Below are 19,012 nucleotides of genomic sequence, written 5' to 3'. Positions count from 1 at the left end.
TGGTGTAGGGGGGTTACACATTGGGCAGCTAACCTGGAGATCAGCAGTTTGAAACTCAGCAGATGCTCCTTGGGAAAAAGATGAGGCTTTTTATTCCCATAAAGAGTTACAGTCTCAGAACCTACACATGTGATTCCCACCACCACCCCGTCTTTGTTTGAGACCTGGTCTCCTCTGCCCTTCACGATCACCCATGTTGATGTGCTGCTTCCGTGTGGACTTTGTTGCTCTGGGTTAGATGGCTGCTTGTTTGCTTTCAATTCTTTAAGTCCCCAGACGCTATATCTCTCAGTAGCCAGGCACCATCAGCCTTCTTCACCACCCTTGCTTATGCACACCTTCGTCTTCAGCGATTATGTGAGGAAGGTGATCACACAATGATTATTTTTGTTCCTTGGTGTCTGCTACATGGTCCATTCAACACCTTGTATTCACTTAGGCCATGTGCTTCTTCTCTGTGGGCTTTGTTGCTTCTGAGCTAGATGGCCGCTTGTTTGCCTTCAAGCCTTTAAGACCCCAGATGATATATCTTTTTGATAGCCGGGCACCATCAGCTTTCTTCACCACTTTTGCTTACACACACGTCTGTCTTCAGTGATCATGTCGGGAAGGTGGGTATCATGCAATGACCGTTTAGCAGGGCGAGGTGCTATTGTATTGGGGGAGTATGCATGAGGGGGCCCAATGTCCATCTGCTACCCTACTACTGAACCTCTAAATATTTGCACATAAGTCTATTGCCCCCATAATCATAAATATATTTACATATGTACATGTCTGTATTTAGGCTTCTCTGTATGCACTTTGCCTCCTACTCCTTTGCTCTATTTCCTTTCGCTTTCCTCCCATCCCACTACCATGTTCAGCCTTCATTCTGGTTTCAGTAATTCTTCTCAGTTACCTTGCTCTTGGTCACTCCCTACCAGTCCTCCCCTCCCCTCCCTCCTCTGGTTTTGAACCACTCGCTGTTCCCTTGTCCCTGTGTTGGGCGACACCTCCTCCCTTCCCCTACCTCCCACGCTCTCATGTCCCTCCAGGACCGTTGGTCCTGTTATTTTCTTCTCTTGTTATTTGTCCGGCCTATCTTGTCTAGGTTGACCTGCTGATATAGTAATATGTGCATACAAATGCAGATGACTTTGACAGTGCCTAAGTGGCACATATGAACATGGCTTCGACAGCAGCAACACCGACACGCTGATAATCAGAAAAGGCACTAACATAAAAAATTTACAAGGTAAAAAAAAAGACAAAACAAAAAGATAGCAAAAAATAAAAGAAAAATTGCTAGTAGTTCAAGTCAGTTTGTTGGCCTTTAGGAGTGTTTTCCAGATGAAACTTGTGTGGTGCCATGTCCTGGCCCCAAAGTCCATCCTTTATACTCCCTCGGGATCCCTTTGCTCTGTTTCCCCCGCTGCTGCATTGCACGCCCCCAGTGTTTGCCTCAGTGTAGTGGGGTCAGCTCAGTCGCACATTCCCCACTGTGTCTCAGGTACTGTCCCGTGTAGGGCCATGGGTTGGTGCAGGATGTCGCATCTCGAAGTGTGGCCTGCTGTATGGTCCTCTCTTTATGATGGGCCCTTCGAGCTGGGCTATCGTCCTGTGGACTTGGTGGGCCCAGGTGTGCTCTACTACGTCCTTTCTCCCAGGTTATATTTCTAAATGCATTTTCATGAAGTCACTCAGAATTTTATGACAGCTTTACTGTACTTTTAGTAATACAATTAATTAGTCTTCTGTTAAATTACTTTGTAACCCAATGTCCATTTATTTATTTATTCAACAAATACATATTTAATGAGCTCCCAATGTGACCCAAACATTATTTTTGCCCTGGAGAAAGAACAGCGAACAAAAATAAAGCCCGTTAAGGGGCTCGTATTTTAGTGACACCTAAATGTTAGAAAAAAGATGAGTAAAGAATTAATATGGTCTCTAGGCAATTTTTTTTTCTTTTATATGTGTTGACGCCTGTCAAATTTACCATATTTCACTTCCTGAATAAAGAATTATCTTTAGAAAATACACTTCAATAAAATAATCATAGTAGTCAATTATAATTTTATTATCTTTATATATCTTGCATAAATTTCAAATTTTAAATGGAAATATTTTATTTTTATGGAAATCTCCCTACTTTTCCAGTGAAAGGAAAAATGTGGCTCATGTTTAATGCATTGAAATGCTTTGGGTTTTTCTTATTCAGAACCCGGAATCAATAGTTACCATGTTATTCTGTCTAAAAATTATTTCTTGAGTTACTAGAAATCATGATTTATGCTTTTTTCCTGTCCATTCACATTAGAATGTCAAAGAATTTAGTGAATGCATAATTTTCAAGATTGAATATTACATTTCATCATAACTTTTTAAAACTAGGATGGTGGCGTGTCTTGAAGTCATCTTAAACTTTCCAGGTGACCAGCTCCATAGAGCTCTGCTTAGCAACAGAAACGCTGAGGCAAACCTCCTGGGCTGGGCTTTCTCTGGCGCCCACCCAGTGTCATTCCCCTGCACTCTGAGCAGAGTGTAGGCTTGATGGAGATTTATGTAAAAGGCCGGAGCAATGTTGTTAAACCTGATGGAGGTGGTATACTTAGGATAGTGCTTCTTCCCCTTCTGACCTATCAGGTGCAATGTGTGTATTACTCCATCCAGCTGACACAAACCCCCATGAGCAATACAGGGGGGATCAGCTAAATTGCAGCAGGTAGGCAACTTCCTGTTTTTCAATAAAAGAGTGTGCGTCGCCTCAGGGTGTTATTCATTCATTACTTCACTTTTTAGTACCTTCTAGTTTTGTAAGATATTGATAATATTTACTCAGTTATAATATGTAGGTGTATATACATGTGGCTGTCAAGAAGTGTGAAAATCCTTTCAGGTTTCAACTCTCTAGTTCTCAGAGCCTATGAAAGAAATATACTTGATGATTTTCATTGTATGCGTGAAGAAACTAAAGTTGTTCTTACTGGACGCTTTGGGGTTTGTTTCACAATCATTCCTACTTTTGCGCCCCTTTTCAAACCTCGGGTCAATCTTCTCCTTGGGGGTCTTCTCCTTTCACTGACCCTGTTTCCTAAGTCGGTTTGTGACATTCTTCTCCAGGGACTGGCATCTCCTGATAATATGCACAAAGTACATGAAACCAAGTTCGTCCATTTTCACTTGTAAGAGCATTCTGGCTGTTCTTTTTCCAATATGTATTTGTTTGTTCTTCGGACAGGCCATGGTATATTTAATATTCTTTGGCAATACCATAATTCAAACATATCGATTCTTATTTGGCCTTCCTTATTCATTAACCAGATTTTGCATGCCATGAGGCAATTGAAAATACCATCGCTTTGGGTCAGATGCATCTTAGTCTTCAAAGTGATATCCTTGCTTTTCAACACTTTAAAAAGGTCTTTTGCAGCCGACTTGCCCAATGCATTTGTTTCCTTTTGTTGAGATGTAATCCACACTGAAAGATATAGTTATTGCTCTTCATAAAGAAATATATCAAATCTTCTTTTCGTTCATCAAGTAAGACTGCAAAGCAGAGGTTGTTAATTATTCTTCCTCCTATCTGAATCCATTTTCTCCATCATGTAGTTCATTTGCTCACATTATCTGCTCAACATCCAGACTGAATAAGCATGGTGAGAGGACATGGTGCTGACGCACACATTTCCTAGTTTAAAACCAAGCAGTATCTTACTCGGTGTGAATAACTTCCCATGGGTCTGTATACGGTTCCCAGGAGGGAAAAAGGAAGTCTTCCACAATTCCTATTCTTCACAATGGTATCTATTATTTCCTATGATCGCCAACAGGGAACGCTTTTACAAAATTAATAAAACACAGATAAGCATAGGCTGAGTTCCCTAGAGAAGCTAAACCAGTGATACGCGTGTGTGCGTGTGTGCGTGTGTGTGTGTGTGTGTGTGACACCCCTGCAGAGGGTATATCCAGTCAAGTCGGCGTCTGTGGGTCTGTTGTAAACTGAAGGCTTCTCCTGGCTCCTATAGCTGCGACACATAGAAAACAAAGAGGTAACAGGCAGACTCCAGGCTGGTGAAAACTGAGCTGAATACATCAGAAATGAGCCAAATGAATCCGAGGTCAGCCGTCCTCTGAGGGATCCTAGGAGCCGCAGGTGATGTAACAGGCAATGGACGAACCAGATGCAGGATCTAAATGCGGCAGCCAGTCAGCTACCCTCCACACACTGTCAGTTTATACTAAGAGAAGGCCACGCCCTGACTGAAACCTCCCGCAATCTTATCGATGTTGTGACCAGATTAAGGAGATCTATTCTCCCCACAATCGCTTGGAGATTCTAGTATAAATTTGACCACACTATGATAGATCATATCATGGTGAATCCTAGCCCAGCCAATTCACAGAAAACCTAATGTAAGAGTTGGATGATTTTATGTTGAGGAGACACCTCTGGCTAAAGGTGGAGCCAAACCTGTCAACCAAGTGGTAGCTTGATAACCCCTCCTTGGGCGGGTGGGGGGGGGGATGGATCTTTTGTATGACAGTGAGGAACTCTCTTCCATGCCCCTCTACCTTCCTGCCTGCTGGAACTTGGCCTGCCTCCACGGCCCCACATGAGCCACCTGACACAGCCCTGAGGGCTGTCGGCGCCCTGCCTTGCTTCCACCAACCTTGGATGCATGGGCCTCTGCATTCACCAGTCTGATCTTCCTGCGTCACCATTCTGCATCACCAGCCTGCGGCTGCATGCGTCTGAAAAAGAACTTATGAACTAGCATTGGATTTTTAGACTTCAGTTCGACTGGGCTGGGATGCCTTCTTGATATATAGCCCATTCTTGATATAAAGCTCATTTTTAATACTTATGAGTGCCACTAAATTTGTTTCTCTAAACAACCCAGCCCAACACATCTAATTATCATAACAGCTTTCAGTGTCCTTTGCTTTCACACAAGATTCATTTGACATCAGTAGATATCCCATATTCCACATCCTCTTCTCCTTTTTTCTTTAATAATTGTATTGGGGGCTATTACATATAACAATCCATACATCCATTATATCAAGCGGACATGTACACATGTTGCCATCAACAATTTTAAAACATTATCTTTCTTCTTGATCCCTTTGATACCAGTTCTTCTTTATTCCCTCCCTCTCCCACCCTGACACCCTTGCAAGCCCTTAATATATTATGTATTGCTGTTATTATTTATACATATTTTACACCTCCCATTCTATCCCTTGATCTACAATCCTAGTATTCATCCCCCTGAGGGAGGCTATTCTGCCATCCTTGCTATCTGTTTCCCGCCACCCTTCCCTTCTTCCCCTACCCTCCTGGAATCGTTACTTCCATTACTGTTTCTGAAGGGTTTGTCTATCCTGAATTCTGTATAATGCAAGCTCTCATCTGTACCTATGTATGTACACTGGTCCAGCAGGATATGCAAGATAGGACTGAAATAATAGGGGAGAGAGGAAGGATTGAAACACTGTGCTGTGTGTTTCATGGGTGCTAAGCTGCCCCCTTGGTAGAGCTTCTCCTCTATGCAACCACTCGGTATGGAACGTCCAATTATCCACAGAGAGGTCCTAGATCTCTACTTTGACCCCTTTCCCTCATCGCAATGAGGTTTTTAATTTTTCAACATCTGATACCTATTCCTGTCGATATCTCATCACACAGGCTGGTGTGCTACTTCCATGTGGGTTTCCTTTCTTTTTAAAAAAAATACTTATTGGGGGCTCATGCATCTCCCATCACAATCCATACCTTCATCCATTGTGTCAAGCACATTTGTACATATACTGCCGTCATCATTTTCAAAGCATTTTTTCTACTTGAGCCCTTGATATCAGCTCCTTATTTTCCCCCTCACTCCCCCGCCTTCCTTCACTCATGAACACTTGATCATTTGTTATTATTATTTTCATATCTTGCATCGTCCTCTGTCACCCTTCAACCACTTTTCTGTTAGTCATCCCCTTGGAGATGGGTTATATATTGATCCTTGTGATCAATTTCCCCTTTCTAGCTCCACCTTCCCCTTATCCTCCTGGTATCAGTATTCTCATCGTTGGCCTTGAGGGTTTATCCAATCTGGATTCCCTGTGTTGCAGGCTCTTATCTGTAGCACTGTGCATGTTCTGGCCCAATCCGATTTGTAAGGAAAAATGGAGGTCATGGTAGTGGGGTAAGGAAGCATTAAAGAACTAGAGGCAAGTTGTGTGTTTCATCGGTGCTATACTGCACCCTGACTGACTCATCTCTTCCTTGTCACCCTTCTGTGAGGGGATGTTCAATTGTCTACAGATAGGATTTGGGTCTCCACTCTCCACTCCCCTCCCCTTCACATTGGGTATGATTTTGTTCTGGGTCTTAGATGCCTGATACCTGATCCATGTGGGCTTTCTTGATTACCTGCTAGATGGCCACTTGTTTGGTGTCAAGCTTTTTATTTTAATAGCTGGGCTCCTCTGCTTTCTTCACCACATTTACTTATGTACTTAGTTTGAGTTCAGCAATCATGTCAGGGAGGTGGGCATCACCCCAGTGCTCCCCGATCCCTACTAGATCAGTGGGGAGATAGCCATAAAGGTCAGCAGACAGACCTGGATGGCTGGCCAGGTAGCTGTTTTCCAAATTTCTTGACATAAACTAGTTAGTGTCTCCAGCATTTTATCCATTTATTGAAACATTGAAATTAGTATTCTATCAATTCCAGGAGACTTGTTTGTTTGTTTTTGCTAATGTGTCTATGAAACTTGGACTTCTTCCTTCAATACCATTGAGTCTTGATCATATTCCATTGCCTAAAATGATTCAATATTGACCAATTCATTTGGGTTCGGTGACTGTATATTCCTTTTGATGTTCAATGTTTGATATTCCATGTATATTTCCTATGCCATTCAATATTTTCCCCCAGAGAATCTTTCAATATTGCAACTGTAGGCTTCAATTTTTTCTCCAGTTCTTGTATCTTGAGAAATGCTGGACAGGTTCTTTCCTTTTAGTTTTCTCACTCTCACTCCAGGTCTCTGCGTAGTTCGTTATATTCGTTACTTTGTCTTCTCTAGCAGTCCTCTTCAGCTTCTTCTGTTCAGCTCCTTTTCTTTGTCATTTCTTCTGATGACTTTACTCCACATCCAAGAGTAAGTTTTAGAGTCTCTTCTAACAGCCGTTTTGGGATCCCCCCCCCCTTTTAATGACCTTTTGCTTCTTTCATACATGATGCCTTTAATGTCATGACACAACTCATCTGCTCTTAGGTAATTGATACTCACTGGGTCAAATCTAGTCTTAAGATGGCCTCTGATGTAGGTGGGCTATAATCACAGTCTTGTGGATTTTGACATATTTTCCTTAGCTTCAGTTTGAACTTGGATATGAGCAAATGATGATGAGCAGTTTGTCCCTGGTCTTGTTCTACTGATGATACTGAGATTCCCTATTCTCTCTTTCTAAAGATGAGGGTGATTTGATTTCTGTGTTTTCCATTTGGTGATTGAAGTAGTTAGTTTATTGTGCCAACCTGGCCAATAAACACATGTCAGGTTAACAGAAGGGCAGACGGGTAAATGGTTCGGTGAGCCATCGCCTTTCTAGTTCTCAGGTCTCCTGCTTTCTGATGGTCGGACCAGGGTGCAGCTGCCTTAGTGAGTTTCCTGCATTAGTTGGCAAGGCTCACTTCCTGCAAGACATCCCTGAGGAGAAGCCACATGTAGCGATATGGAGACCCCTGCCAGCACTGAGATGCTTACCCAGTCACAGATTCAGCTTTCCTCCTGCAGTCGGTGTCATAGTGTGCATTTTGTGAGACAGAGGAGGACTTTGTGGATTGGTGTTGGACATATGGGTTAATGGGTTAATGTTAAACTTGTGGGCTTGGGAAGCACTGGGTTGGGATGTTTTCTTGATGTTCACTTAACCTTTATATAAAACTCTCTTATACATAAGCTTCTGTAGATTTATTTCTCTAAAGTACCCAGACTAATATAGTGATAGCTATATATAGATATAGATATAGATATAGATATAGATATAGATATAGATATAGATATAGATATAGATATAGATATAGATATAGATATAGATATAGATATAGATATAGATATAGATATAGATATAGATATAGATATAGATATAGATATAGATATAGATATAGATATAGATATAGATATAGATATAGATATAGATATAGATATAGATATAGATATAGATATAGATATAGATATAGATATAGATATAGATATAGATATAGATATAGATATAGATATAGATATAGATATAGATATAGATATAGATATAGATATAGATATAGATATAGATATAGATATAGATAGATATATAGTGTCAGAGTGTGCGTTGTTGAAAAAACGGTATTTCCAAAGAATAAATCGATGGTCTTATAAAACCCTATCATGCAATGACCAACATCACTTTGTGTCACCATTGCCATATTTTCCAATTACTGATCCCTCTTCTTTTTTCCCCAACTTTCACATCCTAATTACTAGCCATTATCAGTGCATCTCGGTTGCATGGTTGATCAATTTCAAATGAAAAAGTTGGTTAAAAAAATTCAATAGATACATCTCTGACATGATAGGTTGGTGTGTAAATTTAAATATCACTGGTTTCTCTTGTAGGCATATTAATACTATCCTAACACTGACTGAATTGTACTTTAGGATAGACCTTGATCTTTAAATGTTCTTTATGACAGTGAATGTGATGTCATTCCTCTTCAACCTACCATTCTGAGATAATAAACCATATGCTTGCCCAATTAAAAATAACCAATGCCAGTCTGTTTCATGTTCAATACTAGAATATGAATACTTATGCAGTCCATTTCATTTTTGATGACTTCTAATTTTCTAGATTCATACTTTGTACCTTCCCCATTCTAATTCGTAATGGGCATTTTGCAGGTTTAAACATCCTGAATTGTGCCACAGAAGCTCCTGAAGGTCCTGAACACCTAGCTCTTCCCTCCATGTCATTGGGGTGCACTTGGCTTTGATGAGACTGCTCTTCCCCAGCTGTATATTGCGTGCTTTCCAACCTGGGCAGTTCAGCTCCCGGAATTATATCAGACAATATTTTGCCATATTGAAAACGTTCTCGTTGGTCAATTTTTAAAGACATAAATCAGCATGTCCTTCTTTCTAGTCTGTTGACCAAAACTACGCTGTCATGGTTGGCCTTGTTGATGTTTGAAATATCAGTGCTGGAACTTCCAGCACCAGCACAGCAGGACAACAAATTGGCAACCATCTGGGGAAGAAAGTAAAGAGAGTTGTGTCAACTGTCCGAACCAACGCTTTGGCCCTGACACGATAAAAATTTCACCTATTTCTCATCTCATTTGCAACCAATATAGGAAGGACAGTAAAGAATACAGGATGATATTTAACCTTAAAGAGGTGTTATTCCAAAGGATTAATATATTATTTTATTCACCTTTATGTCTGGAGTTACTGTGAATTAAGGCATAGTGACACAAAATAATTAATGACCAGAACAACCAAATGTATTTTGTTTTCATTTGAGACATTTATTTACTAAGATGTATATTTAATTTAAGACATTTCTAAGGATTGAAGTGCAGCTCTTTACTATACTTTGACGTACCATTACTTTGAATTGGCAGTAGAAGCCACAGATTCAGAGACCTCACATACTTTGCCAGGATCGTAAGCTTCTGCTGTGGGTGCGGAACAAGTCACACTTCATCTCCAGTGTGTTGTTGGAGCGCAGTGTAGGTGACGCTCAAAATGGCTCCATCTGCCAGGCTAGGTGATTTCTTAATGTAACAGTTGTCTTACAATAAAAAGCAGTTTACATATAAATATAGGTCATTTTTTTAAATAATAGAAATAGACATTTCTAAATCTCCTTCAGCAAAGTTACTCTTTATTTTGTTTTATAGCTGATTGGTTTCTGTGGCAAAGCTGAATGTCAAGCCAACCTTTTTTTTTTTTTTTACATTTGTGGATAACTTTATTTTATCCAACATGTGGAATGGGAATATACAGACTTGATATTTTTGCCTGCAATACTATGCATATTGCCTTGTGCTAGATTTTTTAAATTAAAAAAAATTTCCTGGATAGTAAGTAATAAATCATTCTTCATCATTAAGGCAAATCGGTGGCTATTTCTGACAGTGTAGTGAAGTGCATTTTGATTTTTTTAACTTTATTTTGTTGGACTGAACAATGATTTCACTAGAGGAGAAAGAATAAAGTTACCTCTTTACTTTTCGAATGTTGTCAGCTATTCATTCATAGAAAGGAAACAAAGTAAAAATCTTCACAGTGCCTTTCCGCAGGTGGGCTGTGCTTTCAGAAAAAAATGCCCAACGAGTTCTCCAGGTGTGGCTTTCCAGATAAATCATCCTGTTCTGAAGCACTTCGTTTTCTGTTTTTGAAGCAGCGTATGGATAAGAGAGTCCGTTTAATGAAACTCAGAGTTGACTCGTCTGTTTTTCTTTCTTCTCCCCTGTTTAGCTCTTTCTCTTTGTTGTCTGGAACTTCGAACTCTACATGATCCCACTGGTTTTGTTGTCTCTATTGACATGGAACTACTTCTTGATAATATCAGGGAAGGATAACAGGCAACGTGATACAGTAAGTCTCTACTTTCTGACTTGCATGCGCTTGTGTTTTATTCTGAGGCCCTCTGACAAGAGCAACATTGCATTTGGCTTTGCAATCCACAAATTCTGCCTAGAAATATTCAAATTTAAAAGAAAATTTTATCGAGTCAAAATTAACACTTTGGCTCTAATACAATTTAATGGATCTGCTTATCTTTAACCTTATTCATCTTATTTGGAGGTAAAGTGGGAAGCACACCAAAGAATACAGTGTGGTATTTAACCATAAATAGATGTTATTCCAAATTATTACTATTTAATTTTTATGTCTTATGCTACTCTGAATTGAGGCAAATGTTATAACATTTACCGTAAGTATTCGTGTATAACCTGAGTTTTTCAGCACATTTTTAATGCAGTTTTTGTGGTAAAACTAGGTGCCTTGGCTGGTATTTAGGTTGGCTGATACTTGAATATATATGGTAATGATCAGACCAAACAAATATATTGTGCTTGTTTTCTTTGCGACATTTATTTAATTATTTTATATATACATATTTAAGACATACCTCTGTGTTTTATCATTGGAAAGAGGACCCACTGATGGTTATTGATATGGTAGAGTGTATCTAAATACAAGCAAACAAGAAAAAAAACACTATCATTGAGTTTATTCTGACTCATAGCGATTCTATGAGTTTCCAAGAATGTAAACCATTACAGGGACAGACAGCTTCATTGTTTCCCCTCAATCAACCTGTTGGGTTTGAACCGCCAGTCTTGTAATTAGCAACCCAATGTCTGAATTCACAGCACCACCAGCATTTCATTGGCAGACGATATAAATACGTTAATCCAGTGACGATCCCCAGCAAAGATCCTTCGCTGTGTCCTGAGTTTGTGGTGATAACCACTCAGGGACAAAGGGCTCTCACTGAACCTAGGCGGGGTGACGGGAGGCCCACCGCCCTTTGGAAGTGTCTTCAGTATGTGAGTCAAGCTGATTCTCCATTTTAGGCATGCCATAGCACATTATTTTTATTTTTTTGCCAACTTTTCTCCTATTGATTGCCTCAGTCACGGCACCCCTAGTAAACACAGCTTTTTCCAGAACTTTCTCGTACACAGTATAATAAAGAAGTGGGGGAAGAGGGAAAATCTCCAAACACAATGGCATCACTTGAGAGAGAGTTGTTGAGAATAATTAAAAGCTGTGCCAAACACAAAAATCTACTTTGTCGTCCTGTGTCCTCATTAAATTACTGTGATTTTTTATATCAACATTAAAGGTCTAATCAGGAATTTTTTCACACTGACTTATGTCCATGAATGATATAAGAAACCGTTATTTTAATCATCAGTGTTAAATTATCGTGCAATACTATATTATCATCATTAGCATTGCACAGATGTACCTGTGACATTAAGGGGCCTCCATTGAAAATGGTAACACAGCAAAATATACTTCTTTAGAATAGTCTTGTCATCAAAGTCTTATGCATGACCATGTGGCAGAGTTGCCATCAACCCAATGAATTTCTCTATATTATTTGCGTTTCTGTTCCCTCCATAGGTTACAAATAGGAGAGGCAGATCCGCTGTGCATCTTTCTATTTCCCACATTGCAATGCATGTGTTTTGAAAATAAGAGGTGTTAAAAACACTTTTTGTAAAGTATATCAAACCAAACATGAGATTGCTAATGGAGGTTTTAATGGTTAGGCAACATCAATAAACAAGGCATTATTATTATTGACAAGAATTTTATGGATATGTACTTAAATTGCACACTGAGAGACAAGCCCCAGATGCTATAAGCATTGGTGTCATGGGGACTAATAGGTACTTTTGTCAATTAATCCAGGACATTTTCTTTAAGAAAATGAGACTGTCTCAGACAATTGCTTTCTTGTCCCATTTTTTTTCCAGGGAGATTATTGAGAGAAGAATATCTACTTTTCATTCAGTTGCCTTGAGACAAATTTGCAAATACGATTATTTGCAAATAAGAAAAATGGTAATTTAGTTTTAGCTTTTTAGTCCTCTGAGGAGGCTTATCTTCAATATTTAGTAATTGGTAGGACTATTTTTAGTAAAAATCTCTGTAACTGTGGATTTTGCTGCCATGGGTGGAAGAGTCCACTTCCAGAGAGGAAATAATATTATAGAATAGATATCCTTGTATTTAAAATTCTCAAGTTATTTTTATATTGAAAAGGTACATGCTAGGTAAATTTTGCAGCCTACCCTCTTCCTTATTTTTTTTTCAAAATATAAATACGAAATGGTATTTACCAAATCTTCTCCTTTGGGGAACATCTGTTCTGACAGATTCCCTCTTTGTGCCATGGACAACATTTTATTCCCCAGCACAGCCCACTGTGAAACGCTCGACAGTCTAACTCCCATGGAATGCCAACTACACTCCATAACTCCCAGTAATTGCCTTTTATTTGCCCAAAACACACATATCCATGTCTGTTCTTCGCAGGCACCAGAGCAGCGACCTCAGCATTTCATTCAGCTTCTCATTCACTGCTCCGTTGAGACCTTACGTAACTCTTAAATCCAATTTGTCTAATTATGTGTTTTCTGGCATACCCAGCTGTGCATTTGAAAAGAAACCTGGATTATACGTTTCTGGTTAGAGAGTTCCTATCTGCGGATTATACATATATTGGAGAAGGGAATGCGTTTGTAGGGATGGCCATGGGGCGACAGATGACTCTACTGCCTAGCCCTGGGAAAGTGAATGCTCTTTTGGCCAAAGTCCTCACTGGTACCACCAAAACATTGCAGAATCTTTTGGTATGCATGAACACTTGAGAAAATCTCTTGTGGGAGAATAATAATCATACTGTTGGCCGGTTCCAAAGCCAAGAAAGAAATTTGATTATAGAAGAGAATTTTCTACCTAAAAATAGAGAAGAAAAGTCATCTCCGCTGAGAAAGTTCAATGAATTCTAAAACTATAAAAAAACAAAAGTGACCATCTGCTTTCTGTGGCCAGTTAAAAAGAAGACAATATTTTTATACATTGAATGACAAAAATAAGTGAATAAACACTGTAAAAGATGGAATCGGATAAAAGGGCCCAAACTCTTATCTGCAGCATGTTGGTTGGTGGTTGAGATTCATAGTAAAATCCGAAAGGACTACGTTGTGCGGTTTGTGTTTATGAAGGAGAGGGCTCTGTGCTTGGAGATGCTGTTCTTGGAGATCACTGGAGCGGAAACCTCCTACCTTTGCCCCACTGCGCTGCCTGTTCCAGTTTAATGAGGAGAAGGAGAGGCAATCCTTCTCGGAGAAGTTAGTGCGGCTGCATTTAATGAGCCGAGCCCATTAAGGAGAGAATCAGTATAACGCGGAGCGCAACAAGAAGGAGGTGTGGCCAGAAATGGGGCTGCACCTCTGCTCTTTCCAAGACTGACTTGTTAAAAATGATCAATCTGAATGAGGTCTGAATCTACCCACATGCTACCTACACCATGAATTAAAATTTCTGTCTTGAGAATTGTTAGACTTTTGCAGAGAAAACGATTTAATACATACCTCATTCCACTATATCCCAAACTCGAAGGGGATATAAAGGCAAGAATGTCCTGCATCTCTTGGTTTGAGCTGTTGCTCCAAAACCTGGGGACAATGTTCCCCTGACCGCCCTATAAGCTGTTGTCAAATATCCAAATTATAGTTACTGTGGACTTTTTTTTGTTATTATAATTGCTATTTGTTGTTAATATCTTTATTAACATTTTATTAGGGGCTCATACAATTCTTATCACAGTCCATACATATACATACATCAATTGTATAAAGCACATCTGTACATTCTTTGCCCTAATCATTTTCTTTTTTTTTTCTCCTCTTTTCTTTTTTTACATTTTATTAGGGACTCATACAACTCTTATCACAGTCCATACATATACATACATCAATTGTATAAAGCACATCCATACATTCCCTGCCCCAATCATTCTCAAATCATTTGCTCTCCACTTAAGCCCTTTGCATCAGGTCCTCTTTTATTTTCCCCTCCCTCCCCGCTCCCCACTCCCTCATGTGCCCTTGGTAATTTATACATCGTTATTTTGTCATATCTTGCCCTATCCGGAGTCTCCCTTCCCCCCCCCTTCTCTGCCGTCCCTCTCCCAGGGAGGAGGTCACATGTGGATCCTTGTAATCAGTTCGCCCTTTCCAACCCACTCACCCTCCACTCTCCCAACATCACCCCTCACACCCTTGGTCCTGAAGGAATCATCCACCCTGGATTCCCTGTGCCTCCAGCCCTCATATGTACCAGTGTTCAGCCTCTGCCCTATCCAGCCCTGCAAGGTAGAATTCGGATCATGGTAGTTGGGGGGAGGAAGCATCCAGGATCTGGGGGAAAGCTGTGTTCTTCATTGGTACTACCTCGCACCCTGATTGACCCATCTCCTCTCCTAAACCCCTCTATGAGGGGATCTCCATTGGCCGACACTGGGGCCTTGGGTCTCCACTCTGCACTTCCCCCTTCATTCAATATAGTATATATATATATATATATATATATATATATATATATATACACACTTATATATATACACACTTATATACATACACACACACACATATATATACATATACACACATATATCTTTTTTTTTGCATGATGCCTTATACCTGGTCCCTTTGGCACCTCGTGATTGCACTGGCTGGCGTGCTTCTTCCATGTGGGCTTTTTTGCTTCTGAGCTAGATGGCCGCTTGTTCACCTTCTAGCCTTTAAGACCCCAGACACTATCTCTTTTGATAGCCGGGCACCATCACCTTTCTTCACCACATTTGCTTATGCACCCATTTGTCTTCAGCGATCCTATCATGGAGGTGTGCAGCCAATGATATGATTTTTTGTTCTTTGATGCCTGATAACTGATCCCTTCGGGACCATTTGATCACACAGGCTGGTGTGTTCTTCCATGTGGACTTTGTTGCTTCTGAGCTAGATGGCTGCTTGTTTATCTTCAAGCTTTTAAGACCCCAGTCACTATCTCTTTTGATAGCCGGGCACCATCAGTTTTCTTCACCACATTTACTTGTTCACCCACTTTGGCTTCAGCAGTTGTGTCGGGAGAGCGAGAATCATAGAGTTCCAATTTAATAAAAGAAAGTATTCATGCATTGAGGGAGTGTTTGAGTAGAGGCCCAAGGTCCTTCTGCCACCTTAATACTTAACCTATAAATATAGACACATCAATCTATTTCCCCATCCTCCTATATATATTTGCATGTACATGTCTTTGTCTAGACCTCCATAAATGCCCTTTGACTCCTAGCTCTTTCCTCCATCTCCCGTGACTTTCCTCCTGCCCCACTACCATGCTTCGTCACCACCTGGGCTAGAGTATACCTCTTCTCTATGCAACCTTATCCTTGATCATTCCCCACCAGGCCTGCCACTCCCCCCTCTCTACCATTTTGGGTCCCATGTTGTTCCCTTGTCCCTGTTTTTGTTAACACCACTTCTTTACCCCCCCTCTACCCCCCCAGCCCAAGTCCCCCCGGAACTGTCAGTCCCGTTGTTTTTCCTCCAGATAGTTCATCCAGCCTGTCCTATTCAGACAGACCTGTGGAGACACTAACATGCATGAAAACAAGAAAGAGGAAAACAAAGCAACAGTATACAAACAGACAACAAAACAACAAAAACAAACCACTGACAAAGAACAAAACAAAACAGTTCACAAGAGAAAAGCTTGTAGTTAGTTCAGGGATCGTTTGCTGGCCCTTAGGAGCGTTTTCCAGTCCAGTCTGTTGGGGCACCACGCCCTGGCCCCAAAGTCCACTTTCAGCATTCCCTGGGGACCTTGCCACTCCATTCCCTTGCTGTTCCGCTGCACTCCCCCAGTGATTTGCCTCGGTGTGGTGGGATCAGGTCAGGTGCAATTCCCACACTGTGTCTCCGGTGCTGTCCCCTGTATCACCCTTAGTCACTGAGTGGCATCATTTCTCATAGTGGGGCCAGCCATGTTGTTCTCTCTGTGGACTGGCTGCTCTACTCAGGAACATCATCATCACGGCCTGGTGGGCCAGGCTGTGTTCCACTCTCTCCTCCTGCCCCTTCATCTGCTCCCATGGGCTCTGATCAGATATGTCCATCTCCCGGAGCTGCAGAGTCAATGTCGGTGTACTTTTTTTTTAAGCCAAGAAGTGGCTGTATTTTGGTTTTAAAAGCTACAGAACGCGCATTGCATCCTGGCTGCTATGCGAAGCACCTGGTAGTCCTTATTGCCCCAAGCCTTCTTCCACGAGAGGAACTGACTGTGTCATCAGAGCCTGTGGGTTGGGCGCTCCCTGTCAGGTGGTCGCCCTGGCCTGCTCACCTGTGGCCAGTCTGAGAACGTGCTCACGTGGCATGGGCACAGATGTAAGCGCCTTGCCCTTGGATGGGAGAATCAAGTCCCAGAGAATCAAGGGAATGGAGTGGCCAGTCTAACCAGGAGGGATTTATTGCACACCTCAGAAGATTATAAGTACCATTATTTTCATTTTCCCTATAAGGAAAGAGGGCCAAAGAAGGCAAGTAACTTACACAGTCATGCATCAAGGAAGTGGCAGAGTACAGTGTTTAAAAACACAGGTCAATCTGTCTAAAATACATGCTTTTAATTACCTAAGGACTATCTCTTAGAACATCCCAGCTCCCCTGGATCATAGGGCTCTCCCCCCTCCCTTTGGAGCAGGGTTTCCCCATGTGGGCGATACTGCCCCTTGGGGAGACACTGGGGCACCCGGCCTGGTCCAGGGTGGCTGCTAAAGCCGGCACTTTACTCTGGGTTAGGGACAATTGCACAAAAGTTTTTCATTGCCAGGAAGTTAAGGTTGGTTTGTTTGTTTTTATGCAAATGAGGTGGCAGACCAAATAAGTTTGGAAACCTGTACGTTAAAGCAAGTTTCCTCTTTCTGCTATAGAAGAATCCATATCCCTAAACTTGACCATGAAGAAGATAGATGAAGGACACTCAACCTGCCTGCATTGTTTCCCTCTCTCCCTCATGGAAGTTGAGTAAATATGTATTAAGCAGCCTCTAGTCGTCACGTAAAGAACTCTGGTCGCGTATCAGTTACCTGTGGGGGTGCTAACTGTACGGTCGGCCGTTTGGACCCTCCAGCCACTGCATGGCAGATGAGGCTTTCTTCTCCCCTAAAGGATTGCCGTCATGGACACCCACACGGGCCATTATACCCTGTTACTCTGAGTCAACACTAAGTGGTCAGGTCAGGAGGTTGGAGGTGTCAGGTAAGGAGTCTTGACAAGGCCTAGTGTTGCCTCTAGAGCCTCTTTTTATTCTTTTCTATAATTTTACCGAGTAATTCATCCTAAATGGTTTTATTCTCAAATGCAGAAATCAAAGAGGATAAATAATAACCCCAAGATCTTTTCTAGAGTAAGAGGGATGTGAACCTGCTTCTACTATCTTACGATGTCCATGCTTCACCTATGGTGCTTGCTTTCCCACACGCGTCATCTTTAGGCGTGTGTCTCCCAAGGTGCCACTTTCCAGATGTCCCTGTCCTTAGATGGCAGCGCTGGCATCCTCACAGTCCTTCCAAGAGGTCCCCAGGGAGTGTTCCACCCAGAGAAACCCAAGTCATGTCAAAAGCATCGGAGACCTGGAAGACGCCATCCATTTACCTAGGTCAGCATGAGGGGAGTAAATCAACGCTGAGACTCCTTCTTATTAGGGAAGAGAGTCTTTGAATTTCTTTGACATATGAAAAGTCTAAAAGCAGTGGCTTTTTAATTATACTTTAAAAGAGCATTCATTTGTACTGTCATGAGAGTCCTCCCACATTATAATCTCAGTTGCCTAATTAATGTAGGCACTAAAAGCCTGAAGAATTGTGTAGATCAGTGAAATCATTCTGACTCATGATCTGACTATGACACAAATTGAGCCAGAGTCGGCTTTGCTAAAATGCCTTAGTAAGTGCAGCAATGTTTTCTCAAGCTCCCACAAAAGGCAGTGCTGTTCCCCACCAGGCCAGTGCTGAAGATTGTACTTTTCTCCTTGGCCTTGTCCCAATTAGTCCGAGAGCCCTTATTTCTAGAAGGAAAGCTTCCAGAAGAAACGCAAGCTTCAGATCAGAAGTGTTGTGAGTTGGACAATTTGGGATAATCATTGTAAGTGGCCAGGAAAACGTCTGCTTCTTTGCACAGAATTTCTGTAGATCGGACTCGTTTATTGTTTCTTCAGCCAGTGCTCTCGGTTCCCCCCAAAAAGGTCCGTGGTGGATGCTTGACTCAATGGAACCGTAAACAAGTGAACTGTTCCTAACAGGATCTAAAGAGGCTGGCCAGAGAGGAGTGCAAAACACTTTAGGATGTGACCCTCTCTGCTGAAATACAAGTTTTATCATTCACGGAAAGAAATA

General features: G+C 41.3%; 1 protein-coding gene across 4 annotated transcripts in view; it reads left to right on the top strand.

Moving 5' to 3' along the window:
• The window catches only part of MCTP1 (multiple C2 and transmembrane domain containing 1), a 669,880-nt gene that overhangs the window by 546,346 nt on the left and 104,522 nt on the right, over positions 1 to 19,012 (top strand). For all 4 annotated transcript variants that reach the window (XM_075543074.1, XM_075543073.1, XM_075543072.1 and 1 more), the window contains one exon: positions 10,510 to 10,629. In XM_075543074.1, coding sequence (XP_075399189.1) covers positions 10,510 to 10,629 — 120 coding nt within the window. The remainder of the gene's footprint in view (positions 1 to 10,509; positions 10,630 to 19,012) is intronic.

This window comes from Tenrec ecaudatus, chromosome 2 (genome assembly GCF_050624435.1).
Source record: "Tenrec ecaudatus isolate mTenEca1 chromosome 2, mTenEca1.hap1, whole genome shotgun sequence".
In the NCBI taxonomy this organism is placed as follows: Eukaryota; Metazoa; Chordata; class Mammalia; order Afrosoricida; family Tenrecidae; genus Tenrec; species Tenrec ecaudatus.
The sequence above is the reverse complement of the archived record's forward strand: the minus strand, read 5'-3'. Positions and strand labels throughout refer to the sequence as shown.